This window comes from Pogona vitticeps, chromosome 2, assembly GCF_051106095.1.
Source record: "Pogona vitticeps strain Pit_001003342236 chromosome 2, PviZW2.1, whole genome shotgun sequence".
NCBI classification, from domain to species: Eukaryota; Metazoa; Chordata; class Lepidosauria; order Squamata; family Agamidae; genus Pogona; species Pogona vitticeps.
Window position 1 is genome coordinate 71,181,787 of NC_135784.1, and position 19,600 is coordinate 71,201,386.

The following is a 19,600-nucleotide window of genomic DNA, read 5'->3' on the forward strand; positions in this document are numbered from 1 at the left end:
CAGTCCTTATGCACAGAAATATGATCCTGATGGTTTTGTGGGTTTCACGTGCACAGGATTACAATCCTCACTGTGATCTCTTTTTTCCTTTAAGGTATTAATTAACGTACCTCAAAGAATTGTGGCAACACATATAAGTGGCATGAAAACAAGCTTGCAAGATACTTCATCTTCAAAGGTTGTAGTTAAAATTGGGAACAGCAACAAAAATATGAAAGGTATTATTATTAGCTTTCTTTGTAGTTGTGAAATCATTAGAAAGTCATTGTCTTCTTTTTTTTATATAACATCAATCTGTTCCACTATGCGAAGGACTCTAAATAATTGTTGTAGAGTACAGTATGTATAATCTATCAGTTATATTGATGGGAGCTGGGTAGGTTTTAATGCAGTAAAATATGTCTTGTGGAAAAATGCCAACATTCCAGCCCCAATGCAAACATGTTTTCCACCTGTTTCACAATTCTGCTGATAAGGCGAGACTATAGTCTCAGGATGTAAAAACTGAAGTATGCACTTTATTCCAAAATAGAAGCCCGACGTGTTTTGGTTTGGCCTTTTTCAGCCGTCTTCAAGGGCAGTATAAAATAGAACAGAAAAAGCACATTTATAGGAACATTGTTTCTAGGGACACTATTTTAAGCATTTCATATAGTTAAATTATTGTGTTTTACAGCCTACAGCGTTGGTAGATATACCACTTCCTTTTTGGTATAGGTTTCTCGCAATTTTGTTGATGCCTGTGCTTATATGTGTCTATAAGGATTCACTCAAAAATACAACCTACAAACAGTGTTCAGGCCCACCACAAAAATACAACAAATGTTACAGTCAGCAAAGGAAAATAGGGACCCCCTCACCACTGCAGAAGTATACCAGATACCTTGCAGTTGTGGACAGGTATATATACTGGAACCACAAAATGCAGCATCCACACCAGAATCAAAGAACATGAGAGACACTGCAGATTAAAGCAACCGGAAAAATCAGCAGTAGCTGAACATGCCTAAAACAAGCTGGACATGAAATTTTATTTCAAAATACTGAAGTACTGGACAAGACCAGCAATCATTATGTTAGACTGCACAGGGAAGCCATTGAAATTCACAAACACCAGCAGAGCTTCAACAAAGAAGAAGAAAGTCTAAAACTCAACAAAGCCTGGCTCCCAGCACTGAAAAATACAGCCTGCAAAAGGTCAACATACTCTACCCAGTAACAAGGACTGGTGATCACTGCACACAAAAGACCAGCTAACGACCTCTCCCCCTTATCACAACAATAAACCCACAACAAAAAACATGCTGATCACCATAATCACCCAATCTCCTGAAAAGGACAAAAGCTGATCTCACAGCTATAAATACTCAACTAGCCAACAAACTGCACTAGAGCACAGACAGATTTCTGACTCCTGTCCTCTGAAGATTCTGGCCACAGAGACTGGTGAAACGTTAGGAAGAAAAACCTGAAGAACACGGCCAAAGAGCCTGAAAAACCCACAACAACCATCAGATCCCGGCCGTGAAATCCTTTGAGAATACATTCATTCAAAATCTTTATTTTGTCAGATATACCATAACTTGGATTCCTACAATGAGCAGGGGCACTTATACTGTAGGCCCCTTCCAACTCTATGAAAATTCAATCCCATTTAGTTCAGTAGGGCTTACACTCAAGCAAGTGGGTGTAGGGTTTCAGCTTACACAATGTAAGCCTTTTTGGAAAGCAGAATAGCATATGCTGAAGTGGTAACATTAATAAATCGGTCAACTAGATGTTTCCACATAGATGGAAGCCCAGACTGCATGATTTTTCCCCTTCAATAAAATGCTGATGATTAAAATCAGGGTTCTGCATATTTTACCTATGTCTTTTGTCTAAGTGTGCTTGTTTAGTATTGACTTTAAATGATTACTGGAGATCACCTGTTCTTTTGACTACAGAGGGGCAGTTGCCAGCTGGGTGAAGATATAAACTGGTCAGACATGTCATTCCCCAATTCACTTCTTGTCATCATTTTATAATAGCTTAAGTTGATTTTGTCTGAAAATTCATATATCTTTAAATGATAGAGAAGAGCGTTTCAAATTGTTCCATCAGTAATAGTGTTTCTGTGGGACAAGTATTTAATGATTTATAACCAAGTCTATTTTATCAATGCAGTGGAGAGCACTCAGCAGTTCCTGACGTATTGTATATATTTCCAAGGCAACTAATGTCCCATTTCAATTCAGTAATAAATGACACAATTTATCTTCTTGACAACCTCAGGAAAACACATTAGTGAGACTCCCACAATAAGCCAGGCTTACTGGGTTACAAGGCCTTGATCCAAAGTTTAAATGAAATGAAATCACATGCAGCTCAGTATGACCTGTCACCTGACAACACTTTATACCTCATTCACTCTCAATAATCACTGCTGTAAAGCTTTCAGTGTTAAAGACTTTCAGATCTTTCATGGGGAAAAATTGTGTTAAGTCTCACTGCTTTAATCAACCACTCTAATTTTTAAAATGTTTAAAATCTCAAAATTTGATGGGAAGTTTTTTCCCGTAGCTAATTCTTGGACTGATTTCTTTATGGTATCTCAACCTTTTAACCCACTTTTCCTTAGGAGAATGTTCTTCTTCCCAGATTGAAGCAATTGAGAAGATGCAACCCCAGTCTAGCCTCAGTTGCCAACTCCATTTCAGCAACAGTGCCTTTGATTTTCCAGCCTCTGACATTTTTACTGCGGAACCTCAGTTTGATGGAGCGTCAGGTAAGGTGCAAGCACCACTTGGACCAAGATCACGACCTTGATTTCTAATGGCAATAGCCTGGAAATGTTATGGAGGGTGCAGGGAAACGAGACCATTAGAGTGCTACTGTCATGATCCAAGATCTGGTGTTGCGTTTTGATATTTGACGCCAGCAGGATGGAGACTTCCTTTTCCGTTCTCTCCTGCTGCAGCCGGACATGGTGCCAGAAACAAAACCCTGCTCAAAAGGATTTCACAGCCCTCTTTAGCAGGTTTAAAGTGCAAAGAGGAATGAATTAGGCAGAATGCATTATTTCTGTTGATGGTAGGCATGGGATCTAACAGAAGCACACCACTGGATTTTGACTCATAATTTCAAATTAATACCTAAACTATTTTCTAGCTGCAAGAACAGGTGCTACCTTTATTGGACCATTAAGAAACTAAAACAGAAAACAAAAAAAATAAGCAAGCTTTCGATAATACTTCATCTTCCTCAGGCTGTGCACCAAGTTCTCACATGTATCTCCCAAATTATATGTTTATATTAAAGTCCCAAAAGTTTCATGGCCACTGTTGGGGGCCAGGTGTAGCTTCTTAGATGGAGATACCTGCCATCTGCAAGAAGCTTGTGGGAAAAGAGTGTGGCTTCAGTCCCTTCTTCAGGCAGTGGTTTGGAATTTATGACTGGCCATTTTATGGTACAAACTCTGCTGTCTTTTCCTGTTTTTTTATAGCGGTGGTAGATAGATTCATAGTTATGAATATTTTATGTTAGTAAAGGCAAGTCATATAGAATGACATATACACGTCCTTCAGATCCCTTCTCAACATCATTATTTCTCTTAAGCCTTTGGCACAACCTCTTGGTTCTTGTCCCCTACCCATATGGCTCCTACATAACCTGAACACACATTATTTCTACTCTTTCCCTTCTTCCTGGTTTTTTCCCCCTCTTTCTTCATGGCTTTCATGTGTCAGACTTTACATGGTCAAGGTCTATCTCCTGATTGATAAGGCACAGGGGAACTTCCTGCTGTAAATTTTTTCCCCCTAAAACCTGCATTTCTAAACATTGTACAGGCAGTGGCCATGTACATTTTGGCTTAAAGGACCAAACTGCCTATGTCAACAAGTGCCTCTGAACACACAGGATATATAGTTCCCAGTTGCTTTCTGCCCAGTAGATTCACCCTGGAGGAGATGTAACCTATGCTTCTTAGTACTTTAAGATGCTCCTTATGAATGCCATTGGTGCTCTCCTTTTTTATTAGTCTGCATGAAAACATGATCCAGGAAGAAGAGAATGTTCTGTTCTGTCACCCAGGTGAGGCAGTGGATGGCTAAGAAGGCTTTGCATGTTTCATGAATATCTTCAGCTCCTTCCTCACTCAGCCCAGGCCTGGCTTCTCATGCTTCTCCTCTGCTTAGTGGTCATTACCTTCGTTTTTGGTCTTTTCTCACCTTCCAACAGTTCCCATGCACATATGTACAGTATACAGTGGTGCCTTGCTTAATGACATTAATCTGTTCCAGCAAAATCGCTGTAGAGCGAAATCGTCATCAAGTGGGGAAAAAACTCATTGAAAAGCATTGAAATCCGCTCAATGCGTTCCAGTGGGCTAAATGCCTATTCGTCCAGCGAAAATCCTCCATAGGGCGGCCATTTTCCGGTGCCTCTCTTGCGAAAAATCCGTCCTAAAAACAGGGGGGAGCCATTTTGCACGGCGGGTGGCCATTTTGAGAACCGCCAATCAGCTGTTTTTGATAAGCGAAAAATCAGTTCCCGAAGCAGGGAACTGATCATCGTTAAGCAAATTTTACCCATTAAAACATTTGCAATCGCAAAAGCAATCGCAAAAACCTCATTGTCAAGTGAATTTGTTATTTAACAAGGTAATCGTTAAGCAAGGCACCACTGTATATATTTGTTTGCTTCCTTGCTTGTTTAGTCTGATGTAATGTAGCTTTAAAGAAAGTGTCAGAGGTTTCAGCAGAGATTTCATACTCTTTTCCACTGTCTCTTTTGTTGTCAGGACCTGTATGCTGTGCATACTGGACTTCTTTATCAATTCAAATCTAGTCAGGAAAATCCTGCAAAGGGATGTCAAATTATGTGGTCTGCAGGCCTTTGTAGTAAATACTACATAAGATTCTCTCACTTTCTCAGCTATGACAATTGTAGTGGCCACAGTGATTAGGAAATCTATGTGATTAAATGACTGGAATACAGATACATATTTATTTGTTTGTATGTTTTTTTAAAAATATTTTACCTTGACTTTCTCCTTTAAAAAGCCCCAAGGCAGCTTACATCATTAAAAGAAAACATTTAAACCTAAAAACTGTCAGTATACAAATACAACATAGTAAACAAAAACAACACCAAAAACATTCAAAGCAGTGAGGCCCACCAATCCATTTAATAACCCCACAGAAGCAATCAGTCACTCAGGGAAAGCCTCCCTCAAGGCTTTTTCTGCTTGTGGAAGGATGGCAAAGATGAGGTTAGCCTTTTGTGATAGGGAGCTCCAAAGTTTGGGAGCAGCCACAGAGAAGGCCTTTGCCCGCATCCCCACTAGATGCCCCCTTGGCACCAAGGGGACCAAGGGCTTCTCCTGGTGATCTTAACACTAAAGCAGGCTCCTAAGGGAAGAGACGGCCCTTGAGATGCCTTGGACCCAGGCCCTTTAGGGCTTTATAGGTCCTTTGAATTGTGCCCAGAAGTGGATCAGCAGCCAGTGGGGGGGTTATGTGATTCCCACAACCAGCCCCAGTTCACAATCTGGCTGCTGCGTTTTGGACCCACTGCCACTTTCCATAAGCAGCCCAAGGTACTGCGTTTTAGTCCAGCCGTGATGTAACTAGGGCAGGTGTCACTATGGCCTGATCATGGATTGGGAGCAGCTGGAGCACTGGTTTTAATTGTGCAGATGCACTCCTGGCCAACACCAAAATCTGACTCAGAGACAAATCCAGGTACCCCACCCCACCCCAGCTGTGCACCTGTGTTTTCAAAGGTAATGTCACACCATCCAGCGCAGGCTGTATCCCTATTCCGTGATCAACAGACAAAGACCACTTCTATCTTGTCCGGATTAAGTTTCAGTTTATTCACCCTCTTCAAGAAAAGAAGCCCAACTAAGCACAAATTCAGTTTTATGTTCAGGCTTCTGTTCTTTCCAGAAATGTCTTATCAGTGCTCCTAACTGTTACCATGCAAGTGCCTATTGGTTTTGGATGTGTCTCTGCTGTTTTGTTTTGTGAAAAGTGATTTAGGCCTTTAGGTGCATGACAGTTTCGCTAACAGCTCTCCAGTCTGCAATGCAGGGGTTTTGTAATTTGCCCTGTTAACACAGCGCTAAGTAACGAGTCAAAGAAGCAAAAGTAATAATCCAGTCAATAAGTAATATAGTGGTATGAGCAAGCTGGGGATATAAATGTGCCAGGTTAGCTTAATGATGATGATGAAGGTTGGCTAGATTCATGGTGCTAAATGGAGACAGCACAGCAGGTGATAGCAAGTTTGATTTTTAATATCTTCAAACATGCTCATGTCTCAGTGCTTAAAATAGTGGAGAGGAGTTTCACCCAGAAGAGTCCTTCCCCTGAAGCAGTTTGCATTTAAAAGCACAGAGCACTGTTTCCTAGGGCTTCTGACAACTCTAAATATGTTATTGATCATGACGTTCTCACGCTGGGGCTTTTGTACCAACATTAATTGGACTCATTTCTGAGCAAGCACACAGAGGACTGGAGCAGAGAACATCCAACAGGAACACATCCTAGAAAATGAGAGGAGGAGGCAGAAGCTGCTAATATTCAGATTGGGCTCTCTCTCTTTTTTTAGGACATTACACTTGTTCCATCACAGCACATAGGCTGACTGAGAAGCATCTAAAGCAGCTAAGCATGAGCAAAATGTCTGTCATCGTAAGAGCATCCATCCAGGGCAGCCATTTCTCCACAGAGGAGATCAGTGCCGAAGTGCCATTTAATCCAGGATTTTATGCTAATCAGACTGAAATCGTCCTGACTAACCATTACACAAGTTCTGACGTGAAGATCTTTGGAGCCATTGAAATTCTTGAAAATCTTGAAGTAAGTCATGACAAGTGCTCACTCTTGGCAGTCTTGAGCTAGCTAGTAGCGAGGATCCTAGGCATGCCAGCCTAATAGGGCTGGAAGCCTGGGCTGCAGTTGGGGGTGGGTTGTCTTAGTCATATTGCCAGGCTCTTAATGTAAAGTTAAACTAAAATTGCAAGCACTTTGTAATGTGTTTTATTCACTAGAGAGGTTACTGAAATTAGGGCAAAATACAGTAATCATTGGTTAGATGGTATTAGGCTTTAGTAAAATACACTGCAGCAGCCTCTATAGATGTTTCACACTATTGCTGTTTAAATTTCAAATAATAGGGTTGACTTCAGACCAACTATTGCAAATAGGCCTTGAGTTAATTGTATTAGCAATCTAATAAAATTAGAAATCAGATTAATTAAATTTCAGCTTTATGTGAACATACTCATGGGTATGAAGTAGATATTCAAGATGTTATTGGAGGAAACAAATATTCGGGTATGTGTTATCTATTTCAGATACCTATTTCATAAATTTGGGGGGGAAAGTCATACTATAATTGTTTTTTCACTGTCCTACCTAAGCTGCATTTTAGCAGTAACACCACTCTCAACTGAAACCACTCACAAAAGCCACCAAGCCATAAGAGCAGCATTCTGAATAATGATAATCCCCTGTCCCGATGCTTAGGGTGACAAGCCTTACAGATAACTTTCTTGCAAACATAATCATTCTCTTGCCCGCATCAGAGCATACAACGTGGATGTAGAGTCAACGACATCACCCTACCATGAACATAGATGCTGCCTCCAAACCTGTACGTACTGTGGCAGTGCCATTTCAGGGTTTAACAGTGTCACCTGAGTGAACACTAGGGACTCATTTACATCTTCCTCTTCTAACATGGTACCTGCCCAACTCTGCTAGCAGTTCCCCCGTGCATTCTACATCCAACAGACAGAACGGTATCTGCGCAAGAGAATAGATGGACACAAATGTGATATCAAAAATAGCAACAGGAAAAAAGGGCAGCATTAGGATACCTTAACCACCCAGGATACTCTGTTACAGACCTGAGAAGAGACCATTGGAGGAAAAAAATGAAATTCATCATCAGTGGGGATTTGAAAGGATGACAACTGAATTGGGATGTATTCATAAATCCCAGTCTATAAGTACAGGGTTAAATAAAGGCAATGTTTTCTGATTTTCTCAACAGTGTTGTGTATAGCCATAAACATGTTTTCTTTTTCACAGACACTGGTTTAAACATAGCTAATGCTGGTGAAAGAAGAACACATTGCTTCAGCACTTCAAAGACAAAAGCAAAATAGTTACGTATTAGTTTACAGATATTTAGCTTTAGCTAATCATTTACCTGTTGCCACAATGTTTATGTAATCAATTCATTGAAAACCTATTACCAACATTAATAAAAGATTATTGTTTTCTGTGTCACACACATCCACAACCAGGTACACTGTGCATAAAAACCTAAGTGTAAATATTGCAGTCAATGCCCATTGTCCTGTTGCCTGCGGACAAAATAGAAAGGGAAATTGCATAAGCATCCCCTCCACTCCAGGCCCATCATGTGCCTGTTGTAACACTGATTGCAATTATCAGTCATGCAATTGAGTGCCTGCCAGGCTAGGGAAACACTTGCATGAGATTCCATCTGTTCTGCACTTAGGCAACAGGATAGGAGCCCACATTTCTGAAGAAGTAAATGGTAATTCCTGAAAGCTGACACACTGGAATACGTCTTTTATGCCTATAGTTGCACCATAGAAAACTGCAGGTGTTATGGGACAAAACAATGAGACAAAACCATGGTTTATGACACTGCACTAAAACTTTAGAAATAGGTACAGAGAAAGAAAATAATGACAGACATGGTATTCCAGTGTAGATGTTGATCACAGCAAACCAAAGCACGAGTAAAACGCATAATTACAATAAAATAAAATATTATAAAGTACATTTAAAAACACACATACAAAAAAATACATAGATTACACAATCAAGTCATCCTAAGGAAAAGGCCGATGTGTCTAGTTTGCCATGTTATGTTGTCTCAAGTGGTTGGGAAACATCCCTAAGAATGCACTCTCTCATCATGGAACAGATTCTTTGTGGAGGAGGAACGGCATTAAAGCAGGAAAGGGAATTTATATTGAAATGACAGAATAAATCTGTCAGACAGGAAGCCGGGACAAGGCCTTCAGTATAGTTTTTTCCTTGGGCACTATTCTGTATTTGCCAAAAGGGGGAAAAAGTGGATGCTTTTGGTAACTAATACTTTACATTTAAAGGTGAAATCTGGGTCACCTTTGGTGGTGGCCTGGGAAAAGGACAGATCCTATGGGTTGCCAAGTTATGTGACATATACTGTCAGCTTATCAGACCCAAGACTTGCAAGCAGAGGGTCTTTATCTACCATACTTACTATAACCAGCACAGCGACTGACCAATCCATTGCTATTCCAGTGACAATGATGTATGTATCAGATAGAAGTCCTTCAGTGAGATGTAAGTTTCTCTTTCTTGTCTTATATTGGAGTAAGCCTCATTTTGTTAATACCAAAGTTATTAATACAGATTTTGATATCCTGAGGGTGGGACTTGCTTAACTTTTCTCTAGGAAGCTAAATCATTCTTAAATGTGTGCGTGTAGCATTTTCAGCATAGAGATTCTGCTGCATAAAGACTTTTTCCCTCTCACTCTCAGTCTGGGAAGTCTCAGAAGATCAGCATCATGGATAGCTTCTGGAACCTCTCATTTCCACAGCTCCTAAAAGGAGCTAAAAACCTTACATTTTTTCACTGTGATTTATGAAAGAACCAAAATAGACATAAGTGTACTTGCATCCATGCATAGGTGGGAATTTAATTCTTCAGCCACCATAGATTTCATAAGAAACTCAAATGATAATATTCATCAATAATACTTCAGAGAAATTGGTAACTAAATTATTAGGATAATAGAATTTTTTAAAGGAAGACTGGTGTTTGGAGTCTTTAGAAGTCAATTTGTGTTAATGTTGAAATACATTTTTATCTCTTATTGGTGATCATATTTTGACAATTGTTTTGGAGTTTTCTACTATAACCAAATGCAGCCATGATGGTGTCATACATATGTACATAGTTCCCATAAATGTTCACAACAAAAAGTAACAAGTCATATTGGAAAGATCCAACTTTTAAAGCTAACCTAGGTTAGTTTTTAATCACCGATACCATTATTCATTCTTTTCAATCTGTTCCTCAGATGGTTCAAGCTCATTCCAGCACTTCCTTGATTCATATCAAGCCATGTTTTTCACACTGTTTGCCCTTTTGGCAGGAATGGCTGTTATGATCATAGGTAAGAACATAAAGTGTTCATCCCAAGATTCTCCAACATTTTCTGCTGTGATATTCAATGAAATTCAATGTTATCATTTATTCTGTAATGTCTTTCAGTGCACTATGCTGTGTTCTCACCGAAAGAACAACAAACTCATCCAGCTTTTATCCCAAGGACAAGTCCTCAGCATAGACAACGTAAGCAGATGCTAATCAGTTAAAAAGTGGGGGGGGGGGGAATTATCTTATGGCTGAACTCCTGTTACTTTGTTAACACATGGGAGGCAAACAGCATAACATTCAGTCGCTTCTACCTAATTAATGAATCCCTGATAGTATTCTCAAATGCACACCACACCATGCATGCCTCCTAAGAATCCTAGCAGCAACTTGTTAATGGCCAGCTAGAAGTGACTGAATGTTATGTAGTTTGCTTTCTGCATGCATAATAAAGAAATAGTATTTCAGCATACAGTACATATTCTAAGTGAATAGTACTGCAAGTGTTTCACTCACAGAAAATGCCATGAGGTAAATGGCATAACTATTTTGTAGGACATAAAAATGTATCAAATATTACTCGATGTAAAGTCTTTTTATTTAATTGCTTCACTGGTTTCATAGGAGTGGAAATGATAGTAACAATAATATTATAAAGTGGGAAAAACAATGAGATGCATTTATAAATCAAATTCTGTCATGTTAATGGTGCAACTTTCATACAAAGTCAGTAAATGCCTAATGAGCCCTAGAACAAATATTTTAATTCTTTTCCTTTCTTTTCTTTAATAGTGCATAAAAACAGAGGACAATGACAATACACATAATTTTCCACAAAGAAAAGATGTGTAAGAGTGAAAATATGTACAGCAGGTCATTTACGTCATGCTATTTTCTCAATTCCTTTTCACATAGTGAATCACTGCATAATCTCTGTAGTTAAAAACTGATTCACAGTCGCCCCCACACATACACATATAAAGTGCCTACATTGATAGTTAATGTCAAATTGTCATCTGTTTTGGGTTGCTAAGATACAACTCAGAAAAACGGCTGACAAATAAAAGTGGCCAACAAGGTAGTCAAAGTCACACATTCCATTCTTACCAACACCACCCATCCTTTTTCCCTGATTTTCTCCCAACTGGCCAGTGTTGGGCAGGAATCCACGGTTGCCCCTGTTGCAATATGGGAGTGGCAAGACCACAGGAAAACACCAGGAGAGGATAGGGTTGGATCAGCCATGGTTTGCCTCAATTCTGTGTCTCTGCATTTAAAGACAAACAGGATGCCCAGATCTGGCTGAGATCTGATCCAGGAATTGTTCAACTCCTTGTATACTCACCCTTAGGCTTTGGTAAATTAATTCTGTGCTTTCAAATAAGCATGTGAGAATGGCCTAAGACCATTTGGTAGACCTGCTGAATCAGTTGCTGTATGGTTAGCCATCTTGGGATTTTTGGGAGAAAGGCAAGGTCTAAGTAACAAATTGAAAATGAAATGGCAAACAAACATTTATGTAAGTCTCACTCATGCAATGACTCTACTGTAGTTTAGATAATAAGTTGGAGTCAAGCTAACATGTCCTTCATTTTCCCGGATCAGTCTTTGGAAGTTCCAGTTCTGAAAAATGTGCTGTTTACTGAATCTGTATTGTGAAAGTGTGCACTGATTCTCATTGAGATATGATGTCTTCCAGAATGTTGAGACAAGAGTTTGAATTGCCACTAGTTTTCTTAACATTTCATCTCCAACTGGCCAAGAAATTGAAGGTTCCCTGTGTTTCCTTTACAGAACACAGTTAAGCAAAATAATTGGCTGAAGTGAGTTTCCTCCTATGTAAAAAAAAAAGTTATTTCATATTCTGATTTATTTACAATTGTCATCTCACTTATATATGTCAGAATGGTAACCACGAGGAGGAAAGAGATTTTCAGGAGAACCTGGAACAGTTGTGAATACTTGATCATTCCCTGCTGGAATTTTACTGTTGCTGGAGCTGGCAGAATCCATTCTGAAACTATCTAGCAATCACAGGACTTCCCCTTCACCCCTTTTGAAAATCCACTAGATCAGTGATTCCAACTTTGGGTAACCCAGATATTCTTGGACGACAACTCCCGGAAGCCTTCACCACTAACTGTGTAGTCCAAGAACGTTTGGGGACCCAAGGTGGGCAACCTCTGCCGTAGATAGAAAACAACCCGTGAGTCCGAAGAGACAGATAACATCTCACTCTCCTTTAAGATGCTGAGGGCTCTCTTCATCAACCCTCCACCCACATTCTCACACACCCTGTTACACAGACACTGCCAATATTGCATTGATGCTGATGCTGCCAGTTTGCCATCTGTGGTGGATTAGGATCATAATCAGCCTCCCTAAACAATGTGCTAAGTTAGCATGTTAACTACAGAAGAATCAGGGTTGGTGCTTGATAAATGTCTCTGAGGCAGAAGGGACTGCTTTCTCTGTGTCTGCACCTTTTATTTAAGTACTCAAACAAGCCACCACAGCCTTGGAAAGAGCCTTAACAAGGACCCGAAACAAAAACAGGAAACATTACTGAAATACATCATAGGTACGAATAATCATACTATTCTTTCATTTCTTTTTTTTTAACAGATGTAGGATTTCCTGTTACATCTGTAAGTTCCTTCAGTCCTAAATCTTCAAGCAGTGAAAGCAGCTCTCCCACCAGGTTGTGGAGTCCTGGTTATGCTTCACATTAAAGAAAGCTTTTATTTCATTTTATTTTTTCAAAATCAAAAGACTCTTTATTTAGATTCTGATTGCTAGTGCCTTTGCTAACAACTAATTTAGTACCAAATGGAAGTTCGTCCAAGCTTAGAAATGTGTTCGGCATATGAAAATTGTATTGTTTCAAAGGTGCAACATATTTCTTGTATACATTTTGGTGTGCATGCCTTTACAGTACCTGGTTTTATAGACTCTGTTCCTGCACAATCTGTCATTATTCTGAGTATTACCACAGTAATGGGGAATCACTGGATAACATCCAGAATCTGTGCTGAGCTAGCTTTTGAGTTGTTGTTGTTTTTTTCTTTTTTTGCATGCATCAGTTAATTTCAGCTATACCTCCTAATTGTCAGTATAGATGGATTGAACTGCATTGTTCATTTACTTCCTGTGGAAATTACATTTTTATCGTTTGATAATGAGACCTGATGTTATCAAAGACTAGAGTCATAATAATTAAAACATATGCCCAAAGCTTGAAGGAATATATTTTTTTAAAATGTTAGTTTAATTTCAGATTTTATTAATTTATTTTCAGACTCAGGAAGGAATGTGCTGCACTGATACATTTTTGCACAATTTAGACTTATAAACCCTTTGAATATTCTGATTTAGAAAGTAGTTGTGCTGTGATAACTAGGAACAGCCGTGCCTTTTTGTGTGTGCAGAATCTATAGCAGGATTGCTATGTATGATGGCACTACATGCTGCTGGAAAAGCAAAGATCCTGCCATTATAGACAGCTATTACTATATGACTATGCAGATCTCTTTTTTACATGAAGAATTTTTAAAAACAATTTTTAAGAAAGAATGTGTTAATATAAAAGTAAGTGCATCTTGTTTTTTAGGTCTTAGCAGGTGTTATACCTCAGACAAAATAAATGTCCCTGTGCATCTACTGACCAACATCTATATCACAGCTCAGGAAACCTTATCATTGAAGCACTGCACAAGCCTAAATAGCCTTGGAATGTGATTTCAAAGGCAAGCGTGGTACAGTTATTATTTGGTTTTGCATTCTTCAGTAATTATGAGCACACGTCCATGCCGATGAGAGGTAGTGTGGCATAGTGTCAGAAAAGGACTCCACAGATCTGCATTCAGATCACCACTCAGCCATGAAAATTCAGTGGAGCCGGGGGTGGCAGTGGCAAACCACTCGATCATCTCCTGCACCTTCAAAATCCTATTAGGGTTGCTGAAAGTCACAAGCAGCAAGCAGTACATACCAAAATCAGGTCTGCTGAAGTTAATATAAAGTTACAGTTCATTTCAGACAGAACAAAAAAGACCACTTGCCTCTCCTATTTATAAATACAACTGGTACAAGGAATGCTTAGGTATGTTATCAATAATGGCCATCCATAACCTCCTAAATCATGATATGTTACTGTGTGCTCTGGCGAGGACACTCCTCGATTCAGAGCATGTTACCATAGTCTCTCGAGACTAAAGGATGCCTGTGTGTGACTGTGTATGGTATAAAGTTGGATTGCCTTGACTTTGTAGCTGCCTTCTGGTTAAATCCGAATTATCAACATTATTTATTGCAGACTTTTTTCTCTCTTTCTTACCTTCTTTTTTTCCCCCGCCCTTGTTTCCTGGAGCTGCATATTTCATTTAACGACTGCAACAGTTTGCATGTGTTGTAGTAACAAGAAACTTGACTTCATGTGGAACTTTTGTTTCAAAGTTCCAGGTATACATTTGCAGAATCATGCCCATCCAGGATTTCAAGCTTGCTGACTTACCAGGAAACAAGGCTGTCAAGACAATACAGAAGTAGAATGTGTGCAGAGGTTGGAATTGTTTTCAAAATGTCTTATGTTATGATGAGGAAGTTCTCAGTGCCTGCTCTTACAACAAAGACATTTCCTCATTTGCAGTGAAAAATGCCAGCTGTTTGAGACTGTATTATATACTTCTTCCTGCCAACCCTAATGGTGGACATAGAAAACCTCCAAATCAGACAGATTAATCTAGAATAGGGCTGGAAGGGAGTAGGTAGCTCTACCATCTCATCTGTAAACTGTCCTGTGTGGATTGATGCAGAAAGTGTGAGGGGCCCCCGCCTCACCCTTATTAACCAAGCAGAAAGTTTTCCATTTCATTTGTTGAAATAAAAACAGAATTTTCTTTTGCCAACTGCAGGCTGGCATAGCTGAGGGCATCCAAATCAGGGAGTGAAGAGCAGCACAGGATCTAGCAGCTTCCAAGGTGGCACAAACCAGCGCATGAAAGTCTTGGCTTCAGAGCTTTCTACTTGCTGCTGACAATAGGTGAATGCAGGTGGTAGTTTTCCTCCAAAATGCAGCTGGGGACTGCTAGAAGAAACCTCCTCCTTCCTCCATACAAAGGTAGTGCTTTCTGAAAGTGAAGGCTGGCAGAGGTACCAGTATGGCATCCTCTCCCACTCCGGTCATCAGCATCAAGAGATTAGGGTTATACCCTTACTGTAATACTATGGAAGTTGTGGCTGTGAACAATCTGCTTAATGGTGAATTATTTAAAGGTATGAAGGTATGAGAAATTTAAAAAGCTGACCAAAAGATAGTTGTCAAACTTAACATTTTTGTATTACTATAAAAGCGATGTTTTTACTTGGTTTTCTGTATTTTATTTGCCTTATGCTTAAGAAATAAAGATGTCTTTCAATACATAAAGAGTACTTTGAAAGTGCCTCTATTGAAGTAACTATGAACATCTTAACATTGCACATTCTCATAATGGAAGTCCAACCAGAGTGGTGTATAAATTAAAGATGAGGGAAGGAAGGGGAAGTAACAACCTAGAAGATCAGAACGTTCATCTCTTTCTTTTCTTTGGATTTAACCTCATGGGGATGAAGATGGAGGCAAACTCATCGACATCATCGTGTCCTGTCAAGTCAATTCTGATCTACGGCTACCCTTTTCAGGGTTTTTCAGGTAGAGAGTACAGTACTCGGAAGCGGTTTCCCATTTCCTGTTTCTGAGGGTGCCCTGGGACTGCGCAGCTTACCCAAGGCCACACAGCCTGGCTCTTTTCCCAGGAGGTACAGTTGGGAATCAGATTTCCCAAACTCTGTTTCCACAGCCAGATACCTAAACTGTTGAGTTATCCAACCAGCTTGGCAAACCCATAGGCCATTAATTACAAATATATTTACGTATATATTTACGTAATGAAAAAAATTAATAGAGGACTATGTAATGGGTCTTGTTGTTGTTGTTTAGTCCTTAAGTTGTGTCCGACTCTTCGTGACCCGATGGACCGGAGCACGACAGGCCCTCCTGTCTTCCACTGCCTCCTGGAATTGTTCAAATTCATGTTGGTAGCTTCGGTGACACTGTCCAACCATCTCGTCCTCTGTCATCCCCTTCTCCTCTTGCCTTCACACTTTCCCAACATCAGGGTCTTTTCCAGGGAGTCTTCTCTTCTCTTGAGATGACCAATGTATTGGAGCCTCAGCTTCAGGTTCTGTCCTTCCAGTGAGCACTCAGGGTTGATTTCCTTCAGAATGGATAGGTTTGTTCTCCTTGTAGTCCAGGGGACTCTCAAAAGTCTCCTCCAGCACCATGATTCAAAACCATCCATTCTTTGGAGGTCAGCCTACTTTATGTCCAGCTCTCACTTCCATCCATCACTACTGGAAAAACCATAGCTTTGGCTATGTGGACCTTTGTCGGCAAAGTGATGTCTCTGCTTTTTAAGATGCTGTCTAGGTTTGTCATCACTTTCCTCCCAAGAAGCAGACGTCCTTTAATTTCGTAGCTGCTGTCACCATCTGCAGTGATCATGGAGCCCAAGAAAGTAAAACCTGTCACTGCCTCCATATCTCCCCCTTCTATTTCCCCGGAGGTGATGGGTCCAGTGGCCATGATCTTAGTTTTTTTGATGTTGAGCTTCAGACCATTTTTTTCACTCCCCTCTTTCACCCTCATTAAGAGGTTCTTTAATTCCTCCTCACTTTCTGCCATCAGAGTGGTATCATCTGCATATCAGAGGTTGTTGATATTTCTTCCAGCAATCTTAATTCTGGATTGGGATTTATCCAGTCCTGTAATGGGTCTAACATAATGAAATTCCAAATATCATAATGTTCAATGAGTCCTCATATTTGAATATTAGTACCCAAATTTGTTTCTTGATTTCTTCCAGCAGCAAGATTTGTTTCTTTGAATACCACAGAGCAAACCTCTCATAGCATTCTTTTAAACCACATTTTAAAACCACTTATTCCAGTTTATCAGGTCAAGATGAATGTCAAGGTATATTTTAGCATTTGGTTAGACATAAAATGTGCAGTGGAAAAATTGTTAAATTGCAGTTGGAAAAAGGATGCAAAAATTAGACCCATATGCATCGGAAATGGGCCATTAAAATGGAAATATCTAGGAATGGGAGCATGCATAATCCTTTGCAGGAGCCTTGAAAGGATGCAGAGTTTGTCAGGAACCCTAAAAGAAAGTCAGAAAGTTTAATCAGAATCAGTCTTAGCAGCAAAAGTTTGATGAACTGGCAAGAATAAATAGGTGGGTCTCATTACTGAAATGGATTTGTAAGTTTATTGTTGTAATAGTTCATTTTTTATCTTTGAAGATGACCATCTCATCAGATACATTATTTAGGGAAAAGGAGAGGAGGTTAGTGGTTAAGGCTGAGCAGTAGCAATATTTCTTTTTATATAGCAGATGACAACTACTGGCCAGTATCCCAGTCCACTTGAGGTCACCAGTCACAGCGGATTGCTACTAATTGAAGAGTTTCAAATTTAGGAAACTGTACAGCTTGTGTACAATGATACAAAATCATGCACACCCTGAAATCAAAAGAACTCTTTAATTGGGGGAAATCTGCTGTAGTCAAGGATGCCACTCCGATTGTACAAACAGAGCTACACAAAAGGATACTGGAGACTATAGTCTTGCATGAATGTACCTGTCTGACTAATCACTCTGTTGCACAGCTACCCTTGTATAACCCAAAGCTACACAAACCATTGCAAAATTTGAACCAGGTCAGAAGTTATAACCAGGTAGCAGTTCTGTGAGCACAGTTGAGCAACTAGATGCACAATCAGACATATGGAATGTCAGGGCATAACTCCCCATCAACGTCCACTGGCATAACTTTATGCTATGACATGTGAAATAGGATTTTGTAAATTGTGTCCTGAGTCACATAACTCAATATGCAGCAGATCGTGTCTGTGGTGATTTCTTACAGCACATTCATTTCCAAAAGCTGTGCTATTTGTGTCATGCCAGTATAACTAGCCAAGAGGATTTGGGCCTATTTAATATATATTCATTTATCCCATTTGTGTCTTGTGACAGATTCTCAAAAGGACTACATGAGTTTCCATAGTCTCGTGTTGGTAGAATTCCAGCTGGAAAGTCCATTTAACCCAAAGAAACTGTATTAATCTTTTTCTTTTGATATTGTGCATATAACCCAAAATCATCCTCCTGAACTGTTTTTTTAAACATTCAAATATGAAAGCCACCACATGTGCGAAAAATAGCTTTCTGTGGGCATGGTATTTACTTGGTACTGAACATTACAAAGGATCGCAAAAGAGACATGGGCATCATCATCATTAGGTCCTGTGCAGAGCATATTGGGCAGCAAATGTTCTCCAACGAACTCAATCATCCGTAACATTTTTGACATTGTTCCAAGGAACATTAATTTATTTATTTATTTATTTATTGTATTTATACCCCGCCTGTCTAGTCATTTCAACCACTCTAGGCGGCTTACAACATAAGGATAACAAGTTCTAAAAAAAAGTATAATAATTAATTAATTAAATGATTCTATAAGATGGGAAAAATAAAAATAAATCAAATAAAGAGGGGGAAAAAGGAAAGAGGACAGGAATTAACTGGAAGGGAAGGCCTGCCTATACATCCATGTTTTTAGCTGGTTCTTAAAAGTACCCAGCGAGGGTGCATCGTGATTCTCCGGAGGTACTGTAGGTTATTCCAGAGATGAGCCACCGCCGAGAAAGCCCGGTTTCTAGTTCTTTCTTTCCAGGCCTCCCTCAGCGTCAGGCTCTTCAGCCTCACCTCCTGGCTCGCGCAGGTGACACGGGTAGACCTAGTTGGGAGTAAGCGTTCCGCCAAGTATCGAGATCCTAAACTGTTTAGGGCTTTATATGTAAGCATTAATACTTTGAAGTCAATGCGGAAACGGATGGGCAGCCAGTGCAGCATGGCCAGAGTAGGATATGTTGATATTTTCTCACTTCAGTAAGGAGTCTGGCCGCCGCATTCTGCACCACTTGAAGTTTCCGCATCAGCTTCAAAGGAAGGCCCACGTAGAGTGTGTTACAGTAGTCTAATCTAGAAATTACGAGCGCAACTACTAAGGTAGTGAGTGCCGCCGTGTCTAGGTAAGGTCGCAGCCGGGCAATCCGCCAAAGGTGGAAAAAGGCGGTGCGGACTACTGATGCCACCTGCGTTTCCATGGTGAGCATCGGGTCCAGGTGTACCCCCAGGCTGCGGACCTCACTCTTCACAGCCAGGGCCAACCCCCCCCCCAAACATGAGGGAGTTTCCCAAGCCACCATCCACAGGGCCACCCACCCTCAGAACTTCCATCTTGTCCAGGTTCAGCCTCAGCCCGTTCTCCTGCATCCACTGCTGTACGGCCCCAGGCAGTGCTGGAGGGACA

General features: G+C 40.1%; 1 protein-coding gene across 6 annotated transcripts in view; it reads left to right on the top strand.

The window, feature by feature from the left end:
- The window catches only part of NUP210 (nucleoporin 210), a 123,589-nt gene extending 107,986 nt beyond the window's left edge, over nt 1-15,603 (top strand). For 4 of the 6 annotated variants that reach the window (XM_078385360.1, XM_072989672.2, XM_072989677.2 and 1 more), the window contains 8 exons: nt 95-218; nt 2,621-2,767; nt 6,598-6,848; nt 9,143-9,359; nt 10,102-10,197; nt 10,296-10,376; nt 12,804-12,826; nt 14,634-15,603. In XM_078385360.1, the coding sequence (XP_078241486.1) occupies nt 95-218; nt 2,621-2,767; nt 6,598-6,848; nt 9,143-9,359; nt 10,102-10,197; nt 10,296-10,376; nt 12,804-12,826; nt 14,634-14,726 (1,032 nt within the window). In that variant the 3' untranslated portion in view covers nt 14,727-15,603. Of the gene's footprint in view, nt 1-94; nt 219-2,620; nt 2,768-6,597; nt 6,849-8,084; nt 8,161-9,142; nt 9,360-10,101; nt 10,198-10,295; nt 10,377-12,803; nt 12,827-14,633 lie in introns of those variants that run through there. The other 2 variants (XM_072989673.2, XR_012083554.2) reach the window with 2 other exon arrangements.
- The last annotated feature ends 3,997 nt before the right edge of the window (nt 15,604-19,600 follow it).